Source organism: Panthera uncia, chromosome X, assembly GCF_023721935.1.
Source record: "Panthera uncia isolate 11264 chromosome X, Puncia_PCG_1.0, whole genome shotgun sequence".
Taxonomy (NCBI): domain Eukaryota; kingdom Metazoa; phylum Chordata; class Mammalia; order Carnivora; family Felidae; genus Panthera; species Panthera uncia.
Window position 1 is genome coordinate 18983770 of NC_064817.1, and position 24847 is coordinate 19008616.

At 40.4% G+C, this 24847-nt stretch overlaps 1 protein-coding gene across 2 annotated transcripts in view; it reads right to left on the reverse strand.

Moving 5' to 3' along the window:
- Positions 1 to 3292: 3292 nt before the first annotated feature.
- APOO (apolipoprotein O) overlaps positions 3293 to 24847 on the reverse strand; it is a 57780-nt gene continuing 36225 nt past the window's right edge. The window contains exons 6-9 of one of the 2 annotated variants that reach the window (XM_049643601.1): positions 24074 to 24165; positions 19899 to 19979; positions 8402 to 8468; positions 3293 to 3938 (exon numbers count right to left, since the gene is read on the reverse strand). In XM_049643601.1, the coding sequence (XP_049499558.1) occupies positions 8433 to 8468; positions 19899 to 19979; positions 24074 to 24165 (209 nt within the window). In that variant the 3' untranslated portion in view covers positions 3293 to 3938; positions 8402 to 8432. Of the gene's footprint in view, positions 3939 to 8401; positions 8469 to 17577; positions 19299 to 19898; positions 19980 to 24073; positions 24166 to 24847 lie in introns of those variants that run through there. The other variant, XM_049643602.1, reaches the window with a different exon arrangement.

The following is a 24847-nucleotide window of genomic DNA, read 5'->3' on the forward strand; positions in this document are numbered from 1 at the left end:
GCGCAGAGCTGGACATGGGGCCCGAACTCAGGAATGGCAAGATCATGACCTAGGCCAAAGACATACGCTTAACCGACTGAGCCACCCAGGCGCCCCTTGTTTTTCTTTTTCAAGACTGCTTTGGCCATTTGGGGTCTTTTGTGGCTCCATATAAATTTTAGGATTATTTGTTCTAACTCTGTAAAAAATGCTGTTGGTATTTTGGTAGAGATTGCATTAAATGTGTAGATAGCTTTGGGTAGTGTAGACATGTTAACAATGTTTGTTCTTCTAACCCATGAGCATGGAATGTCTTTCCATTTCCTTGTGTCATCTTGAGATTCTTTCATCGGTGTTTTATAGTTTTCAGAGTATAGGTCTTTGACCTGTTTTAAGTTTATCCCTAGATATTTTATGTTTTTGGTCCAACTGTAAATGTTTTCTTAATTTCACTTTCTGCTGCTTCATTATTAGTGTACAGGAATGCAACAGATTTCTGTACGCTGATTTTGTACCTTGCGACTTTACCGAATTCATTTATCAGTTCCAGTAGTTTTTTGGTGGAGTCTTAAAGGTTTTCTATATATAGTATCATGTCTTCTGCAAAGAGTGAGAGTTTTACTTCTTCCTTACCAGTTTAGATTCCTCTTATTTCAAAGATTTACCTTTAATTAAAATTAAGCTTTGGATGAGAATTTAGTCCCCCAAATATATTGCTGGTCCCTCTGACAGAGGTTTTTGTATTAGACTGGATGGGTGCATTGGATTAAAAAGTGAAAACTTTTACACTCACATTAAATCATTCAGCTTATATAATACGCATGAATACTGTTGGTCGCAAGGAAAAGCGTTCCTCTACACATCAAACCTTTCCCAGAAAATGAGTGCAAAGTGCATTAATGTAGGACAAGGAGGAAAACATAATCTGTCTCTTTTGGGCTGAAATTAAGGATTCTGAACTTTATCTTTAAACGAATAAAAATCAGTAGTACTCACTACATGGCCTAATTTTAACTGTCGGTTTGCTATTTAACCACAAGCAAGGCACACTATTCCATCCGTATATGTGAACACAAACATTTTACCTACAGTTTGAATTTCCTTGAGGCCATATGAATATAATGTCAATGATCAATTAGGCAAGTACTTCACATTACACAGGCCCCCTCTGGGCTGGGATCTGGCAGTGCACTTAACAATGAAAGCTGTTAACCCAGTGGCCCAGGCACCTGCTACTGCACTGCCAAGGTGGGTGGTCCCTCAGCTGGCCTTGGTTCTTCCATCTACTACTGTTTTGATTTTGTCCAAAGGGGTACCACAGGTGGTAAGACTGATGAAGGCATTCTTTACCACCTCTGCTCCCTTTCCCCCCATTGAAACAATTGCTTTGCAATCTTGATTTATGACAAAGCAACCTCTGTTAGGACTCCAGCTACCACATCCTCACAGAACAGACCACACCACATTTGTCTCTTCAGGGGAACTTAAATCACTCTGTATGGTAGAGAACATTCCCTCTCAAGTCTCTAACGCTATTCAAATAGAATTGTGCCGATTAAGTTGCAGCTAAACTGGATTGAGATTCATAGTGTTTTTTAAAAATTTGTTTATTTATTTTGAGAGCGAGACAGACAGACAGACAGTGTGAGTCAGAGAAGGGCAGAGAGAGAGGGAGACGAGAGAATCCCAAGCAGGCTCCACACTGTCAGCTTGGAGCCCTATGTGGGGCTCGACCTCAAGAAAACGTGAGACCATGACCTGAGCCGAGACCGATGTAGCCACCCAGGCGCCCCTTGAGATTCATAGTTTTATCATAAGGGGAACCAGTCATAAGAAACAGAATAAAAAGTGTAAATGCAAGTAGAAAGCATTACCTCAGGACAGAGAAAACCAGAATATAAACGTACTGAGATCAGGAATAAGCCAAGAAGACACAAACACACACTTTGAAAAGTATAAAGAGCTAGAGAAATGCAAGATCTTACAATATGCAAATTTTTTCTTCCCTACAGTTCAGGGTTCGTGGAAGGCATGAAAATATAAAAGGCAGACGGCACTGGATACAAATAACCCTGGAAGGAAAAGATCATAGCATAAAGGGCAACTGAGTCAGCCTGGTTGGAAAGTCATGAGCTTGCTGTCGTAAATGCAGGCTACAAACTACTCGGAGCCGGCGCTGTGACCCCCCACGTCCGTCTCCCATCTTGCAAGAGTTAAGAGGTTTCAAAGCAGTGTTTCAATATCAACTAAAGTGTTCAAAATCGGAAGTAATACCTTACAGTTAGGAGGCACTCAAATACCTTTTGATTAATGATCTGTAGAGCATGCTGTGGTGTGAGCCATTTCTTCATCTTCTCTAGATCAAGCAATCCTAAGAATGAGGAAACTTGTGGAGTCTCTGCTTTCTGGGGGTGATATAAGAAGCCAAGCCAATGGGAAAAGCCTGAAATAATAATGGTATATTTATGAGTTATTAAATTTAGGCACAGCTTTAACATATTTGGATGACTGGCACAGTAACACAAAAGTATTTCGGCAAAAAAAGGAAATAAAGATTTCTGGGTCACTACAGGGATTATTCTAGGGACAAATATGCTTCAGCTCATTAGTCCGGTAACAATGCTGGCAACATTCCTGCCATTTTGGCTCCATCAAATGTATTTAATATTAACATGAGCACGTTTTGTTTCTGTATTGCTATCTTACCAAATGCTGTCAAATTTGGACGGTCACCAATTAGGAATTAAATTGACACTACAAGAATACAAAGACAACTTTTCATTTCCAATCTGACTGAAATTTGGAAACTGTCAATTCTCTTTCACATGCTCTTCCCCTGCTGTCCCATCAGCACTGAAAATACAGTTCAGTGAGCTGCACAGGCAGGGGCTCCAAAAGTGAGTACAAGGCCTATATACACAGAACCCACACACGCAACCACATACCATTCCTCCACCGACAGAGGACAGAGCCCACTTCGTTACGCCTCTTGCGCTGACATTCAAGAAGTGGAAGATCTGGATAAGCTGGGAGGCAAAGGAACACAACAAGGGGTCACGGTTACTGTTTCCTTTGTATGTGTTCTAATTACTGTCATGCCAACTATTACTTACAGGTTTTGTTCTCATACTGGCCATCGGAGCATCGTCTCTCAGCTCTAGAGCCACCCTGCTCGACTCGATAGTTGCGGGGCTTGGACTGTGAAGATTGCCAGCTGGTACTGCTCTGAGAGGAGTTAATGGTTTCCTTTTTTTTTTTTTTAATTAAAAAAAATTTTTTTAATGTTTATTTATTTTTGAGAGAGAGAGAGAGAGAGAGAGAGAGAGAGAGAGTGAGTATGAGTTGGGGAGGGGCTGAGAGACAGGGAGACACAGAATCTGAAGCAGGCTCCAGGCTCTGAACTGTCAGGACAGGGCCTGATGCAGGGCTTGAACTCGGGAACAGTGAGATCATGACCTAGGCCAAAGTCAGACCCTTAACTGACTGAGCCACCCAGGCAACCAAGTTAATGGTTTTCTTAAACACACACACACACACACACACACACACACACACACACACCCATGTGCACACACACATGTATACTCAGAGAGACACGACACAACATGCATATACACCAATATACACCATGCATACCACACACATGGGCACCAGATATGCTTGAACTGTCAATCAATAATATAAAAAAAAACGCAGAACAATTTTTTTAACTTGGAATTTTAATTATGTATATAAATAGCAACATGAGAATGACGAGCTCTAAGGCTGGACATTATCTCTAGGTGAAAAGATTTCCAATTAGTCCACTTGGAGTATGGTATCACCCAAGATAACAAAGAAGTCTCGTTTAGTTTTTCCTGAAGAAGAAAGCCAATTTACTACATTCAGTCTGACTTCTCTGCCATTTTTTCTGTAGAAATACTGGTTTACCGCACGGAGTTTCCAATGTTTACCTATAACTAAAAGAAAAAGAAAACCATAAGTAAACTGCTAAAAAAAAAAAGAGAAACTCTAAAACTTTGCTTTTTGAAAATTCATTAGGTTTAAATTGAGAAGCCATATCAAATATTTACATTACTCATTACCATCATATGACCGTGAGGATCATAATGAGCCAGAGAAAACTATAATTATTTCCATTTTACAGATGCATAAGCTACAAATCAGAAAGGTTTTGTGTTTCTTCCAAACTACATTCAGATTCTCCACTGGCTGTGTACCTGAGCACAATGAAACAGATGGATGGATAAATGAATAAAGATTAAATGCCTAAGTGGTACAGCACACACATCTCTCCCCTTCTGAAAAACCAAATGATTACATTTCCGCCCACGTGATGAAGGAGAGCATGATTCTATCACTGTTGTTCTGACGTGTACCTTTCTTTACATCACCCCATTGTTCTCTTCTGGAGTGGAAGATACATCCTCCAAAGACACACCAAAGACCAAGCCAATTCTTCTCCAGATTGCTTCTTTTCCTAATATGTAATGAATCTACTTAGCAATTTTGGGTTTATAAATGTTTTAGAGATATAAATATATCTTTTAGATATAAATATATCTTTTAATATAAAACCAAAAATTCTTAAGTTAAACATGTAACCCTCTAGCTTACCTTTTCTATCTCAGTTTATTCATGTGTTTTGGACTTGTCTAAGAATTCAATACATTTACTGCACTGTCAGAACTACAAACTGAGGTGCCTGGATGGCTCAGTCGGTTAAGCATCCGACTTTGACTCAGGTCATGATCTCACAGTTTGTGAGTTTGAGAGCCCCGCATCAGGCTCGGACTCTGGAGTAGGCTTTGGATTCTGTGTCTCCCTCTCTCTTAGCCCCTCCCCTGCTCGTGCTCTGTCTCTCTCTCTCTCTCTCTCAAAATTAGATAAACATTTTAAAAAATTAAAAAAAAAAGAACTACAAACTGGGAACAACCTATATTGATAAGGATTCAAAAGGCCATGGTAGTCCATACTAGGAAATTAGTAAGCAGCTAAGAGGAGGAATGAGAAAGAAAGATCTCTAAGTACTAAGAGAAAAATATGTACATAATATATTAAGCGAAACAAGGCAAGTTATCTCATTTGTTCAACACAGCTAAACACAGCACTGTCTATGAAGTATTCTTACCAAAAGTGAATGTAAATCTGATTAAGCCTTCAGATTTATCGTTTTATGGGAAATGCAGAGAAGAGCAGAACCAACAGATAAACAGAATGACACTAAATGGATGCACTCAGCCACAGCCAGGATGTGGGATCCTCTAAAGGATAAATAGGTCTGTTTCTCAAAAAATGAATGGCAAGGGGAAAATGAAGGAGAAGGCACTATTATAGTTTAAAGGGGACTTCAGGGACCTATCAGTCAAATGTAATGGGGAAATGTTGTTTGGATCCTGATTCAAACCAAACAAATGCAAAAAGATAATCGGAGAGATCTGCATACTACCTGAATATGAGATGATATTAACAAATCAGTGTTAATTTCTTTAGGTGTGATGATAAAATTGTGATGTTTTCCCTCATGGAGGTTTCAGTGTACTCGCAAAACAGTACAAGGAATATAAGTGCATTGTGTCAAAAAACCAAAAGCAGGTATGGATGTGCACACATCTACACACAGAGAAAAAAGTCTGGAACGGTATGCCAAACTATTAACAGAAATTATCTCTGGGAAAGGAACAGAGGTCAAGACAAAGTTTAAAAATATTTATCTAATTTCTTTACAACAAATAGGCACCACTTTTATAATTGAAAAAAACATCTCCAATAGAGATGTAAAAAAATAAAGAATGAAATCAAGGTTGTATGTACAGTAAGCTGAACTATGGCCCAGAATATCTGGGAAAGATGAAATAGATATTTAGGTAGTTTCCCGGTATTTCAAGTCTCATTGTCCCTGCAGAGAAACATAATTGTATTCAATGTAAAGTCTCTGGAAGGCGTAGGTGGCTTCCTGGCCATTCACACTCCAGTCTCTCTTCCAACGGCAGGTCCATCCGATGCACCTTCAGGGCCGCTCCCCAGAGAGGCTGATTCTAGGGTGGGGTGGGGCCTAGGCCTCTGCCTTTTAACAAGCTCCTGCAGTCATTTGTTCGTATAACAAAATTTGAGAAGTACGGCTTGGGGTTACTATATGAAGGACCGAGATGTGAAAGAGGATCTGGGTTTGTTCTTTGTGACCCCTAAGGCAGAATCAGGACCATTGCATAAGAGTTACAAAAGGACATATTTTTGCTTAGTATAACAAACAGCTTCCTAAAAATCAGAACTGTCCAAAGATGGCTGCCCTGAGGGATGAGCTGCCTATCAGTGGAGATGAAAAGTTAGAACACGCAGGGCTACAGGGTATTTATGCTTGAGGCTGGCTGGGGGGCCAGATGACTTCTCTCAAATTCTAAGATCTTATGACTCTCTGTGTCTCCAAAACTATGCAGACAGCCTGAGAAAGAAAAACCTCAGGCTGAGGGCTTTTGTGGATTGTAAATAGCAGCCATGATTTATAATCAATGTAGCAGTGATTTTTTTTTAAAAAAGATATAAAAGAAAATTCATATTCACTGCAGCCAGTTTTAAAATACAGAAAGTTAGGGGCACCTGGATGGCTCAGTCGGTTAAGTGCCGACTTTGGCTCAGGTCATAATCTTACGGTTTGTGGGTCCTAGCCCAGTGTTGGGCTCTGTGCTGACAGCTCAGCACAGATTCTGCTTCAGATTCTATGTCTCCCTCTCTGCTCCTCCCCAGCTTGTGCTCTGTCTCTCCCTCTCAAAAATAAATAAAAACATTAAAAAAATTTTTTAAATATAGAAAGTTATATAGAAGAAAATCTACAGGGGCGCCTGGGTGGCTCAGTCAGTTGAGAGTCCAATTCTTTTTTTTTTTTTAACGTTTATTTATTTTTGAGACAGAGAGAGACAGAGCATGAACGGGGGAGGGTCAGAGAGAGGGAGACACAGAATCTGAAACAGGCTCCAGGCTCTGAGCTGTCAGCACAGAGCCCGACACGGGGCTCGAACTCCGGACCGCGAGATCATGACCTGAGCCGAAGTCGGCCGCTTAACTGACTGAGCCACCCAGGTGCCCCAAGAGTCCAATTCTTGATACTGACTCAGGTTGTGATCACTGATCTCGCAGTTGTGAGATGAAGCCCTGCCTTGGGCACCTTACTGAGCGTGGAGCCTGCTTGGGATTCTCTATTTCCCTCTCTCTCTCTGCCCCTTCCCTGCTCACACACTCTCTCAAAATAAATAAACTTAAAAAAAAAAAGAAGAAAAGGTATAAAAAACATCCATAATTCTACTATCCCAAGATATATACTTAATTTTTTTGTTGTATTTCCTGGTCTTTATCCTTTCTAAAAGTGTATTATGCTATTTTTTTTTCCATTTAACAAGTTTCCATGCAATTAAATATTACTGAAACATAACAACATTTCTCTTTATGGATATACCAGAATGAAGTCCCTTTTGTTTTTTTAAAATTTTTTTTAACGTTTATTTATTTTTGAGAGAGAGAGAGACAGAGTGTGAGCAGGGGAGGGGCAGAGAGAGAGGGAGACAGAGAATCCAAAGCAGGCTCCAGGCTCTGAGCTGTCAGCACAGAGCCCAACACGGGGCTTGAACTCACAAACTGCGAGATCATGACCTGAGCCTAAGTCGGATGCTTAACTGACTGAGCCACCCAGGCATCCCTGAAGTCACTTTTTATAGCTGAGTATTTAGACTATCTGCAAACTCAGTATGATCTTATCAGGAGATTGCAAGTGCTATCATATAATTTTTAATACATAAAAAAGTAATATTAATATAACTAATGTTTTGTACTTAGCTGGTACTCATGAGTAAATGCTGACCAAATGAATGAAAATAAACAGCGAATTGAGTATAAGACCAGAAGAAATCACACTGATTTTTCTGGCTTCATTTGGCATCCTAATTTTCTCCAGCTTCAGGTTACTCAATCTTTAAAGAAAAAATAATTATACCTATGATTTCCCAATGGCACTTATAATATCTCTATATAATCTTGAGTTTCTCTACAACCATCATGCATTCAACAAATGTTTATATAATGACTATTATATGAATACAAGGGTGCCTACCATAGTAAAGTGTTATTTGAGAAAACATAAAGCTAAGAAATAATGGCACTTTTCAACTGTTTGAAATAGTTTTGTAGTTTTGTAGCCAAATACCAACTGTCAAGTTCTAGCTTGCCCAAAAACCCAGATACTTCTCAGGAATGAACACATAAGTGAAGGCACCAAAGCCCACAATTAAAGACAGAAGAAAACAACACCCTGACCTCTATGTACCTACATGAAGTTGAAACCGCTATAATTGATTACATTAAATTATGGACAAGTCATTTCAGCTGGTGCTAACAATGGTGAAAAGAACTACAGAGTTCCCTTGTTCTTTACCTGATTAAAATGGGCAGAGCCATGGAGCAGTCTACTTATTCCCAGGTGAATTCTTCACATTTCCTGGCTTATGAAACAAAAAGTAAGAATATTAATACAGTTTAAAAAGAAACAATAAAACATTTAAAACAAGAGTGGAATGTCTCAAAGTGCTCATCTTCAGTATCTGGCTGAATACAACATGAAATATTATTATAAGGCAACATGACCCATTTCTGAGTTAACTGAAGCAATTGCTAGGGCTCCCTGAGGGCCCTGCTGTAATAAATCGCTATTAATCCTCAGCACAGAGAGTCAGCCAAACGGCTGATTCTATAAAATATCAAATCAAGAGTGAAACGAGTTCTTTACTACTTCATGCCACCATCATTGTTAAAGAATAAAATAAGGGGCGCCTGGGTGGCGCAGTCGGTTAAGCCTCCGACTTCAGCCAGGTCACGATCTCGCGGTCCGTGAGTTCGAGCCCCGCGTCAGGCTCTGGGCCGATGGCTCGGAGCCTGGAGCCTGTTTCCGATTCTGTGTCTCCCTCTCTCTCTGCCCCTCCCCCGTTCATGCTCTGTCTCTCTCTGTCTCAAAAAAAAAACAAAAAACAAAAAACAAAAAAACTTAATAATTTCTTAAAAAAAAAAAAAAAAGAATAAAATAAAATAAAATAAATAAGGCTATTCTTCTCTGTGTATCATCCACCATAGGGGTCAAATCACACAACATGTTTACTGAGAAAGAGGTTATAATTGGACCACACCCATTCTGCCTGGCCACCATCTGGGAACGTATAATTAGGTCACGTCAACCACCAGAAGTGATGGAGGAAAGTTTCTAGTAGGAAATGTTCATGTGCTAAATGTTTAAGGCTTTCCCTTCTTTCCTATATGTTTTCAACACTTTAACTGTGAAAACATGTTAATAAGAACTGATGTCCATCAAGGAGCAGAGCTCTCTTGAGATGGCAACCTGAAGACAGCAGGCTACAGGTGAGGAGGTGATGGGGCTGGGGTTCTGTGGTCTAGACTTGGTGCAGATTCTGATGGTAGCCTTCTTGTAGTTAGCCAGGAGAAAGGAGGAACACAGACCTAACCCCGTTATTTCAGAGCATGGCTTCTAGGCAACTCCAGGCTTACTGGAGTGGTTGAAAACTGGTCTCTAAGCACGGTGATCATACATCCTGGCTTGCCCAAGTCATACTAGTTTATACCCACTGTCCCAGCATAATTAACGGTACCCCCTTTCACTCTCAAGTGTATGATCCTGACTTGGATGATAAATTATACAGTTACCCTATATACAAATCACATCCACTTGACAATGGAGTTGTGGGAAACAAGGCCCTATGTATTGCTTGGTGGATCATCATACAAAAACCATGTCTACTTGTTGCTCCAAATAGAGCTCTATAGGACTCAGTACTGTGTACCTTACTCTATTCCTCAAGAGGCACGCTAACACACACACACACACACACACACACACACACACACACAGGCCTTCTTGCTGTTGCTCTTCCAATCTGCCAAGCTCTTTCCCAGGATGAGAACTTCATAAATGTATCCCTTGACCTAGACTGGTCTATCCCAATTTCTGCCTGGCTAAATGCTATTCATCCTTCAGATCAAGGCTTTCCCTTGTCACCTGCCCTTCCATTTAGATGAGAACCTTTTATTCACATTCATAGCACCCATGTGCTTCCTAATTTGTATAATTCTTTCATTCATGTTTGAATCATTCACTAATATATAAGCTTCGTGGGGTCACAATATCCCTAGGACCTCCTAGCACACAGTATTCAAACATTTGTTGAATAAACAAATGAAATGCAGTAGAACCTAGCGATCTGATGAGGGTAAAAAAAAAAAGTTTGGGTATGTAATTAATGAAGAACAAAAAGAGACTTAAAAAAAAGAGGCTTATGAAGCTAAGTACCATGTCCAGCAATTGGGTCTGTCATAAAAACCAAAGAGTTCTCTACCTAGTTAAATATATTTTAGGTCTGAATTACCTTAACCTAATGCTCGCCAAGTACTTGTAGTGATAGTCTTATACATTCTACTATCTATATTCACCAACATCTCAATCTCAAAAATCTAAGATGCTAAATACATAAGCTTTTTTATCTTTTGGACATTAAGAAAAGGAGCACATAAAATATTCTTCTAGTTGAGGAAAACAACTCTGTTGCTAGGAAATTTTTCTTGTTTGGTTACGTATCACTTACAGTGTAACAAAACATGACTAAAGAAATATTGAGGCCTTCCACCCTATCACAAATCAGACCTCTCTTGGCAGTAACTGCCATGATCTCAGAAAAAAACAACATGCTGACTTCAAAAGACAGATTGTGATTTAGCACAAGCCAGAAATTAAATTTGTTTTTGCATTTTCAGACAACTGTATTTGAAATATTTTATAACTCATTCTCCTTATGAGTTAATTTTAATACCTATCAGGTTTCTTTTTTTTAATTTTTTTTTTTCAACGTTTTTTATTTATTTTTGGGACAGAGAGAGACAGAGCATGAACGGGGGAGGGGCAGAGAGAGAGGGAGACACAGAATCGGAAACAGGCTCCAGGCTCCGAGCCATCAGCCCAGAGCCTGACGCGGGGCTCGAACTCACAGACCGTGAGATCGTGACCTGGCTGAAGTTGGACGCTTAACCAACCGCGCCACCCAGGCGCCCCTCTATCAGGTTTCAATATTTTTTAAAGTAATTAATACATTTTATTTAAGACAACATATCTAAAATACTATCATTTCATCATATAATCAACACAAAAATGAGATAGTTTACGATCTTTTTATTTGTACCATGTCTTCTAAATTTGCTGTGAATTTCTATTCACAGCACACGCCTCAATTCAGACCAGCTATATTTCAAGTACTCAATAGCTAGTGGCTGCCATATTGGACAATATAGGGCTAGAGGAATAAACTAAATAGCACTGTGATGGTTAGTTTTATGTGTCAACTTGGCTAGGCTACAGAAGAAAATTTTCTTACCACATCCATGAACATGGATGTTAATTTCTATTACCAAAATCAAAACATTTATTTTAATCAAAACATGCATTGCTAATTAGTATGCACTGCCATGTGAAAAGAGATTTCCAGATAAACCTCGAGGGTACAGCAGCCCACTGAAATGTCTGAGCCCCTCGTCAGTTGATTATTTTGATCAATTACTTAACTTCCCCAAATGCAGTTTCCTCATTTGTAAAATGGGGATAATAATAGAACCTGCCTCACAGACTCTTTGTGCATAAAGAGTTTAGTACCCAGGGCCAAGCTCACAGCAAGTGCTCAATAATCATTACCTATCCTATGTAAAAGGTCACTTAGAGGAAATAAAAGGTAAGGATAAATGACCTGTTAAAGACTCCAGTGACGTTCCAGTTCACTGGATATGGTATAGGCAAAATCATGCCTCCCCCAAACATGTCTGCATCCTAATCCTAGAAACTGTGACTGCTACTTTCCACAGCAAAGGAGAATTAACATGGCATTGGGATTCAGGCTGCTAATCAGCTGACCTTTCAATGGGGAGATTATTTTGGATTATCACATGGGTTCCTATAGTCAAAGAAGGAGGCAGGAGACAGGGTCAGAGAAATGGAACGTGAAAAGGACTCAACTTGCAGTTGGTTGGCTTTGAAAATGGAGGAGGAGGGCTGTGAGCCACAGAAAGCTGCAGCCTCTAGAAGCTAGGAACAGCCCTCAGCTGGCAGCCAGCAAAACAGATCTTGATCCTACAACCCCAAGGAACTGAAGTGAATTCTGTCAACAACCTGAATGAAGGAGGAGATGGATTCTCCCCTGGAGCCGCCAGACTTCTGACCTATGGAGTCTAAGATAATGTAAATCTGTATTACTTTGAGCCAATTTGTGGTCATTGGTTGTGGCAGGAATAGGAAACCAAAACACTGGTGGGGGGGGGGTCTCTTGGCTAATGCACATAAGCCCAATGGTTCCATTTTCCATCAAGAGATACTATCTTCTCAAGCAGAAGCAAAAATGTGCAGTGTCACATGACATCTATCATGGCTAGCATGTGCTAGAGTTATTTGATGGGTTTCTGACATGGATAAATTCATTTAGTCCTCAAAATGGTACCATGAAATACTACTCCCATTTCCCAGAGTGCCGCAGCTATTTCCCAAGGTTCCAAGGTAACCTTGTAAGAGGCAGGGCGGGGCGGGGCGAGGCGGGGCAGGGCGGAGCCTGGAGTGCCTACTCCAGAGTCCACTTTCTTGGCCATCAGGCTATGCTGCATTCTGCCTTGTCCACCTTTCTGATACCAAAGTGTTACGCCTTTCAATAAAAGGAGATGCTCCCCACCACCCAGTATTTCCAACTTTTTATTTTGCTAAGTAATGAAGCTTAAAAAAAAAAAAAGAAAAATCAGTGCCTGGTACTTTTATTTCTTAGAATTTTTAATAGCAAAAGCTAAAGAAGGCACAAAATCAGAACAAATTTAGCTTTATGGAAAACCCACCATATTGCCCTTATTTTTATTTTTATTTTATTGTGTTGAGGACACTTAACATGAGATTTACTCTCCTGACAAATTTTTAAGTGTCTGATACGGTACTGTTGACTATAAGCACTATGTTGTAGAGCAGATCCCTAGAACATATTCATCGTGGGTGACTGAGACGTTATAGCCGTTGAAGAGTGACCCCCCCATTTTCCTTCCCCCCCGGCCCCTGGCAACCACCATTCTGCTCTCTGGTCCTACGAGTCTATTTTAGATACTTCATATAAGTTGAATCATGCAGTATTTCTCCGTTAGTGATAGAAATATCCAAGAGGATCATTTTGAAACCACGTAACTTACTCAGAGCAAGACTTGAGTGTGCTTAGCAAGCTGAGGAATTTGGAATGGAGGAAGAGAAAGCAGGGCATATTTACTCAGGGTGGTGGTTGCTGCTTCCCTTTCATTTTCCTGCTGAGCCAGCAGGGGACTGAACACAACTATTAAAAGCCCAGTTCAGAAGTTCTGCTCAGTTTTCACATTAGTAACAGGTTTATATTTCTTCATGTGTTTTCCTGCCCTTTAACGAATTATGAAGATTTTACTTTTTAGTTATTGTTGGCCTTTAACAGTCATTCTACAATTCCTTCATAGTAACTTGTTACATCTTTTTAGAAACCCAGTGAAAACTAAACATGCCATTTGCCGAGACACACTGCTGTGTTTGGCTAATTAGAGAAGAACTCCAAAAGGGCCATCTGTGGGCCTGGGGCCTCACACCCACGACTGGCTTCCATCTCGGACACTCAGACGTTGGGCTGATACTAATCTGAAAGGGTTTCATATTAGCAATGGACAATCAGCAAATAGTTGCAGGCTTTTATTAAGCTCCTAGATTCAAAGAGTGAAAACCACAATAGGAAAAAAAAGTCAATAAAACCAACTATATTAAGAACTTCTGATGCTCAAAAGACACCTGAACTGAAAGGACAAGCCTCAAACTAGGAGAAGACATCTGCAAACATGTGACCAAAAACATTAGCATCTAGGAAAAAAATAAAGAACCCTTATAAATCATTAAGAAAGGAACAAATCAGTCATACAATAAATGGCCAAAAGACATGAGTAGGTGTTTCAAGAAGAAGAAACCAATAAACGTGAAAAGATGCTCAACCTCATTAGTGATCAAGGAAATGTACATTAAAACTACAACCAGAAATTCTGAGGAGCACCTGGGTGGCTCAGTCAGCTAAGCGTCTGACTCCTGATTTCAGGTCAAGTCATGATCTCACGGTTTGGTTCATGAGTTCTAGCCTTGTGCCAGGCTCTGTGCTGACAGTGCAGCCTGTTTGGGATTCTCAGTCTCACGGTCTCTCTGCCCCTCCTGCACTCACTCTCTCTCAAAAATAAACAAACAATGGGCTAAATGGGAGATGGGCATCAAGAAGGGCACTTGTTGGGATGAACACTGGGTGTTATATGTAAGTGATGAATCACTAAATTCTATCCCTGAAATCATTATTATGCTATACGTTAACGAACTTGGATTTAAATTTAAAAAAGGAAGAAAGAAATAAAATAAACAAACATTAAAAAAAAAGAAATTCTGAGATGATTCTGACATGCCAGATATCAAGGAAACTATCACAGGCTACTTGGGGCTCATGTCAAAAGCGCTCAAAGCCAACTTCTACTAGCCAGAGGGACGATTTGAATTTTAATAAGGAATAAGAATTACAAAACATTCAAATCAAAAATGTATAAAGCAATAAATTTATGATGATATTAAAAAAATTAACTGGTCACTGTATGTTAGCCAACTTGACAATACATTATATTTAAAAAAACCCCAACTAACTGGTGACCTTCTGAGGATGAGTGGGAACCAATTCATTATTTTGAAAATTGGAAACATAACAAAAAATGAAGCATTTGTCCTGTCTTTCCTATAACTGGGTAACTAAATGGTAGATGAGGGAAGTGGTTCTTTATTTAAGTATTCCAGCTAATATGTGAAAAATGACATGGCAGAGGTAGAATATAGCCATTTTCTAACCCCCAGTGAATCAAAGGGTCTCGGCATTGCTAACACCAAAACAGCAAAGCAAAAACTAGACTTATGTGCCTACATAGACCTACAGCCTTGCCAACAGGTTCAAACACGAACCTCATCAAGCAATCATCTGGATCCAGCTGCCAATCTGCAGGAAGTGCAGAGAAGACAGGAACATGGTCAACTGCACCTTATGTGTGACATCAGCAAAGCTTAAACCAATGGAAACTCTCTAGGTCCAATATGCCAAGTTCTTTTAAGTTTACTTATTTGAGAGAGAGAGAGAGAGAGAGGGAGAGAGAGAGAGAGAGAGAACAAGTGGGGGAGGGACACAGAGAGAGAGGGAGAGAGAATCCCAAGCAGGCTCTCAACTGTTAACGCAGAGCCCGATGTGGGGCTCAAACCCATGAACCGTGAGATCAGGACCTAAGCCAAAGTCATATGCTTAACCAACTAAGCCACTCAGGCACCCCCTGCCAGGTTCTTTTAATAGATATGTTGTTAGGAAAATAAAAAGGTGGAAGGGGAACCTGTAGATTTAAAGTGATTTAAAAAGAGGGGGGGAAAAAGACTTAAAAGGGTTTATATAAAGTCAGAAACACTAACAGGCAAAACTAAAGTGACAAGGTGATAAAACCACAAAGGAAGATAAGGAAGTTATTACTCTAAAAGGGTACTAGGTAATTTTGGATGGAGGGAGAGGACTGTAACTGGAGTGGGCTACATGGAGGGGGTTCTGGGGTGGTTGGTAAAGTTCTTTTTTTTTTTGTTCTTACATGATGGTCACAAGGGTGTTTGCCTTATACTAACTCACTAAGCTGTAAGAAATGAATTGAGCACCTTGAATCTGGCGCCTTAGACCACTCGGCCATCCTGACACCCTATAAGAAATGAACTGAAAAGTTGTTGCAAGAACACACATTATTGGGGCAACCAGGGAAACCTGAATATGGACTGCATAACTAGGTAGTATTTATGTAAATATTTATGTACCTTTCCTCAGTGTGATAATGATATTGTGATTATATTAGTGAATGCTCATGTTATTTGGAAATACATGCTGAATTAGGTATGAGTGGCAAGGGCAATGATAACTACAACCAACTCTCAAATAGTTCAGAAAAAGAAAATATAGGCATGTGTGAGTGCCTACACACATGCAAAGTAAGAGGCAAAGCAAATGTAGCAAAATGCTAATTGCTAAATCTAAACCAAGGGTAGAGTCATTGTATACTATTTTTGCAACTGTTCTGTAGTTTTGAAATTTTTTTAAATAAAATTGGAGAATAAAGCAACACACACACACACACACATACACACACACACACCCCAGAGTGAAGAACTATTTTAAAGCTACCACAGTGGCAACCGCTTTGTAAGACTACTTGGTATCATCTAGTAAAATGGATGTGCAGACCCTATGAACCAAGAAAGCTCTGAATAAACCATGACACATGCACAAAAATGTTCAGAGCTGTGTGTGAAACGATATACTGAAAACCACCAAACTAGTCATCAACATAGGTATTTTCCCCCAAAGGAATATTCTACAGCAGTGAAAATGAATAAACTATAGCTATATATGGCCCGTAATAAGGGGACAAAACAAGTTACAAAAGAGTACATATAGTTAAGACTCCATCTAGATATACTCTTTATATTTATTTGTATGTATATTTGATATCTTTATATTTTAAAGGCAAAAAACAGACAAGTTCAACTACAGTGTTTTATGAAAAACAGGGAATGTGGGGCGCCTGGGTGGCTCAGTCGGTTAAGGGTCCGACTTCAGCTCAGGTCACGATCTCGCGGTCCGTGAGTTCGAGCCCCGCGTCAGGCTCTGGGCTGATGGCTCAGAGCCTGGAGCCTGTTTCAGATTCTGTGTCTCCCTCTCTCTGCCCCTCCCCCATTCATGCTCTGTCTCTCTCTGTCTCAAAAATAAATAAATGTTAAAAAAAAATAAAAAAAAAAACAGGAAATGAAAAACAAAATTCTGGAGAGTAGTTCCCTCTGGGGAGACAGGGCAGGACATGGAGGGCATGGAGAACTTGGAAGACATGGGCAATTTCCTATCTTTTAAAAGGTAGATGGATGGTTGGTATATATGTGGTCATTATACTGTTGGATTTTAAACTCTGTGTGCATGTCTGTAAACAGAGTTTATTTATTTTTCCAAAGATTTTTTTTAAGGTAATCTCTATACCCAATGTGGTGCTCGAACTCACCACCCCGAGATCAAGAGTTGCATGCTCAAATGAGCCAGCCAGGTGTCCCTGTAAAGAGAGTTTAAAATCCAACAGATACTGTCTATCTCAAAAAAAAAAAAAAAAAAAAAACCCCAAAACAAAAAACAACACCCTAGACCACACTAGGATGATAATATTATTTCTGGACACACCCGTCGTTTCTGCACAGTTCTGACAGAGAGTTTATTTTAGCTGAAGCAGATAAATTTCTCTTAACTGACCAAAGACAATGACAAAACTGAAAGACCACCTGATCTAAACTTTACTGGTCGAAGACTCAGTGCAAACACTTAGTATTAATTCCTAAAAGGCAAAAGGGATGTAGGAGAGCAGAAAAATACCACAGACTTATTTAGGGTCTTTGAGAGTAAGACAGCTCCATGGCAAATAATATAATGGAGAACTGGGCCATCCATCATCAATACCACTGAAGATTGCAGGGCCCTGTTTGAAATACAATGTCCACAAATTTCTTTGACTAGTTGAGTATCACAAGCACATCAGATTCTGTCTCTATCTCTCTCTGCCCCTCCCCTGCTCTCACTGTGTCTCTCTCTCTCAAAAATAAAATAAAAACATAAAAAAAAAACACAAAAAGAATCACAAGCACGTACATTTGTGAGATCACTACAGGGATAACTAAGCACAACCATGCATAAGACTACATCTAATTGAGACTGCTAATTTCAAGCCTGACTTGAAAACCAATTTCCAAATAAGCTAAGGAATAAACAAACAAAAAACTCAATCATAAAGTGTGCCCCAGGTCCCTTCAAAGAGACAGTCCCTGAGCCCCAAAGGATTCCTCTTCCAGAGTAGCTTAAATCTTTGCTCTCAGCAATAAAACAAAAACGACCAAAAGCCACAAAATCCAAGAAGGAGGGTGAAGAGCAATCAATGAAAAACAATGGCATTTCACTATCAAACAGTTCCCGAAATCTAAGTATATCAAATTTTGATTAGAGCCTTCTGTTCTTCATCTACAATTGGTGTTAAATGTTGAGTCAACATCAATTTTATTACCTTCTACTGAGAAAAGACAACCATCAGGAAAATTAGGCTTTCAGAGTAAACAAATGCAAGAACATTACATTCTCAAGGACTCTGGAGAGGGCAAGGGCACAGAAGACCAGAGGTAAAAAGGCAGACCAGCCATGAGCTAATTACACATCTTTACTATCTCACTCCCCAAAGACTCGCATATAAATGTGAGTAGTGTTAACATCTAACGTTTTCAAATTACCATAAAATGCTGGCCTGTTTGACTTGCATTCCAGCCACAGTCCCGTTGTTTCTGCCCTGGGCTGGATTCTAGAGCAGAAAAAGCTCTTTCCAAGCTAGCGGCTCTGTGGGGATCCCCTCCTCGGCTTTCATCTGCAGTGAGTCTGGGCTGCCAACGGGCACCTCAAGTGAGCACTCGGAGGCTCCCAGGAGACACCCCCCCCCCAATGGCTTCAGTTCACGTGTATCTGTGCTAACACCACAGTGACCACTTGGAACGGAGGATGAGTTTCATTTTCCACCTTTCTTTCTAGGGCTGTGTATAGCTTACCTGACATTCTATTTCCTTTCCCATATAAAACTCAGTGTGGACTTAAGGAATTCTTTAAACAGGAAAGCAAGCTTCCAAAAAAAATATCAGAGGAATGAAAACAAAACTAAGAGTGTTTATTCTTTAAAGGGAATTGCCAAAAGGCACTTGATATTAATACAGAACTTCCTCGCCAAAGCTAGCTTGAACAGGCTCAATAGAGACTAATTCCTGTAGATACCACTAATACAAAAATAAGTCTTAAGATTTCATTGGAAGATGATTTATGTAAACAATGAGAGGGGCTTATAATTTATTCTATAATGTTACATCCAAGTTCCAGTTCAAAATTCTGGATTTCAATTTGGAGATAGTTCTTCATATTTTCAAAGAGTTTTTTTATTTGAGATGAGAGAAGTCAAAAAGAACATTCTTCAATCTATAATGTAGAAAGTCTATTAACGTAAGAACCCTAGTTCTTCCTTCTTGCGCAATGCCTCCAAGTGCTTGGAGGAAACACCATGCCTTGTTCTATACCCGTTCTTCATTATCAGAGTAGAGTGTTCCAGCAAACATGGGCAACATTCAGTCAGCTATGTAGCTGCAAGAAGAGACGAAAGACGACACCTTACAATTACACAACCTCCTTCCTCTTCCGCTTATCCACCCATGAGTCAGCACAGAGAATTTGGTCTGTAGCTGGAGGCTGATCCCCACTACGCCACAGCTCATGCCCTGAACTGGGCCAAGAAGGCTAGGGGATGAAGGGATACAGTCCTGCTCAGGGAAAGGAGGGGGCCTATAACAAGTGAAATAGCAAGAGGAGGAGCCTTGTTTGGTTAGTTGTTTTTTGCCTGGGAGCACAGTATGTTCCCTTTGAATGCAGTTTTGATAAAACTTTCAGATAATACGCTACACTTTGAGCACATTATAAATATGATAGAGTGGAAATTATGATCTAAGACTGCAGTGGAATGCATTTTATGGTCACCACTTATTCAGCCCTGCTGATAATAGCCGGATGCACGGAGATTTTTATTGCTCTCCGACAAAGGCCACCAAAAGAGAATCTGAGCTAGAAGCAAAATGAAAACAAACAGTAGAAGCAAGAGCAGGCACCAAGGTTATCAAGAATTTTACAAAATCCTAGAAAACCATATATTTACACCAAAAGGAAGATAATGAAAAAGATCTTTCTCACCTTTTGAAAGTTCTCCTTCCACAAATCTTCTACGACTATGTATCCTCGTAAACCCCAGTCATATAATTTCTCCCCGCTGACCTTGAAACAAAATATAAAAGATCCATTGCTATTCCATACATGACTGGTTAGAACCAGAATCTTCCATTTTCCTTTTTACTCTTTTCAAAAGAGCTGTATTTAAGCATATGACGACCCCAGAAGTCTTTGGACATACACATTAAAACTGTGCAACATAAGCAAATAAAACGAGTAAGAATTGTAGCATAAGAAGAAAACATAGTTTGGTTGTGCAGTTATTGTTTAAAATAATTTGCCATAAATTACAGGCGTATAAGGACAAAAATGTAGGAGGTCAGCTGCTGGTATATGAAATTCCTGAAAGTGAGACACAGAAAGAAGGCTTCTGCCTATCTCATCTAGTGCATCATGGCCAACCAAGTCACATTGGCCCAGCTGAAAATCACTCATTCATTGTAGGGGCTGAGGTAAAAAATAGGTGAGCCCAATGAAAGATGTTCGTAGTTCTTCCAGGTCACCCAAAACAAAAGGCTTCAAGTTTCTATAGGGATTTTGCCTCTTGATCCAAGATCCCTTCTACAACATCCTGAGAGGTAGGTCCCAGGGTCAGAAAATACTTTGGGGCCAAGGAACTCACTACTTAATATGATATTGTAATAGCATGGCACCACACTATCAGCGTGGAGTTCGATGTGGGGTTTGAACTCATGAACTGTGAGATCATGACCTGGGCCGAAACCGAGAGTCAGACACTCAAATGACTGAGACACTCAGATGCCCCTAGTATTGAGTTTTCTTTTTTGTTTTTAAATGTTTTTATTTATTTTTGAGAGACAGAGAGAGACAGAGCGTGAGCAGGGGAGGGGCAGAGAGAGAGAGGGAGACACAGAATCCGAAGCAGGCTCCAGGCTCTGGGCTGTCAGCACAGAGCCCGATGCGGGGCTCAAACCCACAAACCGTGAGATCATGACCTGAGCCTAAGTCAGAGGCTTAACCAACTGAGCCACCCAGGCGCCCCTAGTATTGAGTTTTCTTTAAAAAATGCTTCTAGTGGGGCACCTGGCTGGCTCAGTCAGTAGAGGGTATGACTCTTGACCTCAGGGTTGTGAGTTCGAGCCCTATGTGGGGTGTGGAGCCTACTTAAAAAATATGCTTCTAGGAATTTGCATTCATTGGTCCTATACATGACATATGATGTTGATTACTCTTCCACGTGAAATTTCTTCTTCAAATTTCTGAAAGCAGTTATTATTCCCTTTCTAATTGTTATAATCATTGATCTACGTATAGCATTTTAGTTTACAAAGTACTTTCACATGAATTATCTCTATTCTAAATAATAGCCCTGTGCAGTAAATAGGCAAAGATTTTAAGGAAATATTCAGAGGCCAAGTGACTTGTCTAACTAAGGTCACAGTGTTAGGAAATCCAGTGGTTTTACTAGCTGGTTTCTTATAACTTAGAGTCTTCTAGTTCTTCTAATTGTTCTTAAAATATATGATACTCTCAGACCCATCGAGCATTTACCATGTATATAACACAATTCTTGGTGTTTTAAATTTCTGAGAGGAAAACAAGATTTGCCATTTAAAAAGGGTTTTATTACAGTACTTCTACCCAAATGCTACTGAACAAAAAACGTGAGCAATTAAGTGGCTGGTCCAAGGTCAGGGTATTCATACACAAACTTTAAACTGTGAAAGCGGAATTAAATGACATTAAAACAGTTACAGAAGATCTCTTTCAATCACTGGTGTCTCTTTTTGTTTTATTATAGCCAAATATATGTACAATTTACCATTTTAACCATTAAAAACCATCACCATTATCCATTTCCAGAACTTTCTCATCACCTCAAACAGATCACTAATGTTTTATATCTAGTGAAAATAAAGTCAATGGTTTTGTTCTGGCTTACTCTAAGCACAAAATAAAAGACAAAACTCCTTCCCACTGACTTTAAAAATAAATTAGAATACAACTCATATTTTCATTCCACTATCTTGGCTGTGAATACAAAAGATCTTTTGCAACATATGCTGTGGCACCTAAGATAAAAAAGGCCTCTACTCAGGGGGAAGCCACATATGCTTCTCAACCAGCAGCCAAGCCTACTGTCCAGACCCTATCCATTTACTGTTGAAACCACAAGAGACTGAGATGATGTATGATTGTTTTTGTGACACAGGGCAGGCAGACATAATTCACTGTTCCTGAGCTGGAGCTGAAGCAGGCAGAGGGATGTTAACTGTCTGCCTCCAGGACTGCTATAAACAATGTCAAGCCCATGCTGTAACGATCTTACTGGGGGCACTTGGGTGGCGCAGGTCATGATCTCACAGTTCATGAGTTCAAGCCCTACATCGAGCTTGTTGCTGTCAGCACAGAGCCTGCTTTGGATCCTCTGTACCCCTCTCTCTGCCCCTCCCCGACGTGCACTCTCTCAAAAATAAAAACATTTAAAAAAAGAGAGATCTTATTGGCATCTGCTCCTAAAGCCACCAATTTCTCATAGCCAGAGGCACTGGCCTCCCACCTACAACTGCAGCACAATCCAGGAATCCAGACTCAGTCCTGTCATGAAGACTACTCCAGAACCTCAACGTCAGATCAGTCTGGCTCAGAGCCCCGAGAGCCCAAATGTAATGACCGTACTGCTGCTCCTCCTGGGACTAAGTCTCCACGTGATAGGGCACCTCTAGCAACTGGGTCCCCGTCTCCATATGCTGTCGAGGAGTTGAAAACCTACAGCCTGTCTTGTTCTTTCCAGTTTTCCAAGAGACTCTATGTCTAGAGTTCCACTAAGTCCAGACACTACCACCCTGAGGAAGTCCAGTCTACATCGGTGGTTCTCAAACATCTCGGACATTCAAATCCCCTGGAGGGCTTGCTAAAACACAGGTGGCTGGCCCTAACACTCAGAGTGTCTGAGTCAGTCTGTCAGGGTTGGGACCAAGAATGTACATTTCTTTTTTTAAGTTTATTTTGGAGAGAGAGAGAGAGCAAGTGTGGAAGGTGCAGAGAGAGAGGGAGACCGAGGATCTGAAGCAGGCACCATGCTGATAGCACAGAGCCCGATGCAGGGCCTGAACTCACAAACCATGAGATCATGACCTGACCCAAAGATGGACGTTTAACCGACTGGGCCACCCAGGCGCCCCGGGAATGTGTATTTCTAACGAGCCAGGTGATTCTGATGCTGATGGTCTAGGAATCACACTTTGCAAGTGGCTAGTCTAGCTGTTATAGACTGAATTGTGTCCCTGAAAATTCATGCTGAAGTCCTAACCCACAATGTGACTGTATGTGGAGACAGGGCCTGTAATTAAGGTTAAATGAGGTAATAAGAGTAGGGCTCTAATCCAATATGAACGGTGTTATTATAAGACACATTATAAGACACACTGTGAAATGGTGGCCATCTGCAAGCCAAGGAGAGAGGATCTAGGAGAAGCCAATCCTACCAACACCTTGCTCTTGGACTTCCAGCCTCCAGAACAGTGAGAAAATAAGTTTCTGTTGTTCAAGCCCTCCAGTCTATGGTATGTTGTTATGGGACCTTGAGAAGACTAAAACGTAGCTTTACCCATCTCGCCTGCCACTCTGTTCTCCTACTTGACAGGATGCCACCAAGCTGAGGCCTGAAGGGAAAGAAAGAAGCAGCCAACTGAGAGCCCCGGGAAGGGCACTCCCAGCAGAAGGGACTGCCTTGCTTGAAGCCTCCAGCAAGGCAAGGGAGGATGGCACCAGGACCAGGAAGAGGGTGCGGGGGGCCAGAGCACAGGCTTATGCCTGCAGCTCCAAGGAGGACAGGCTGTGACCAGACACATCCAAATGGAGAATGACCCATAACTATCAGCTTTGGAGTCTGAGTCTTTAGACTTCCATGTAACTATGCCAAGAAAAGTTATCCTCATTTTCTTTGACTAATATTCAAATGAGTGTGCATTCTCTGAACAGTGACGTGATTGGAAGGAGGGCCAGAACTGAGGCATGTAGTGGAGAAAAACATTTAAATTGGTGGTAGTTCATCTATGTGTGCAAAGAAATTTTAGCCTACTGCTATAAAAGCTGCAAAATAAGAAAATTAAGCAATAAACCTAAACAGACATAAGCAAGAATAAAGCACACCCCAGCTTACTGGGCCTACTTACCTGGACAAACACGATGGCTTGTTGTGGATAATAAAGAGAGGCAGCTAATCCCATGAACCCAGGGGGATACACCAACTTCTTTATTTTTGAACCTATTAAATAAAAAGTTGTAGATACCATCAGATGAGTCATTATCCTTACCATCACAATTTGCCCTGGATATCTAACACTGAATATGACTTCTTTTCTTTGGTCCTACATTAACAGAGAATGTGCCCCAAAATGTCATATGCACTGGAGAGAACCACACATTTTCATAGCTCTACTGAGATATAATTCACACAACTCACCCATTTAAAGTGTATATTCAATGGCTTCTGATGTATTCACAGAGATGTGCAGCCCATCACTACAATCAATTCTAGAATATTTTCATCACCCCCAAAATAAACCCCATATCCATTAGCAGTCACTCTCCATATTCCCCCATTATCCCCATCCCTAGGGAAGCACTAATGTACTTTCTGTCTCTACATGTTTGCTTACTCTGGACATTTCACATAAATGCAGCTATAATATGTGGTCCTCTGTGACTGGCTTCTTTCATCTGCACAATGTTTTCAAGAAAACCACCGCTTCTAAGGAAGCAGAAACAAAGACTGATCTGAAAAGCAGCACACAGCACTTTGGTTTCTAAGGTTTATGTTCTTTTACAGTAAACTGGCTTCTTATTAAGTACCGAACACAACTACTGCCTTCCTCTTCTTTCTAATGCTCCATGAAAATAACAGTAAAAGAATAAAATACAGATAATAAATCCACAACAAAAAGGAA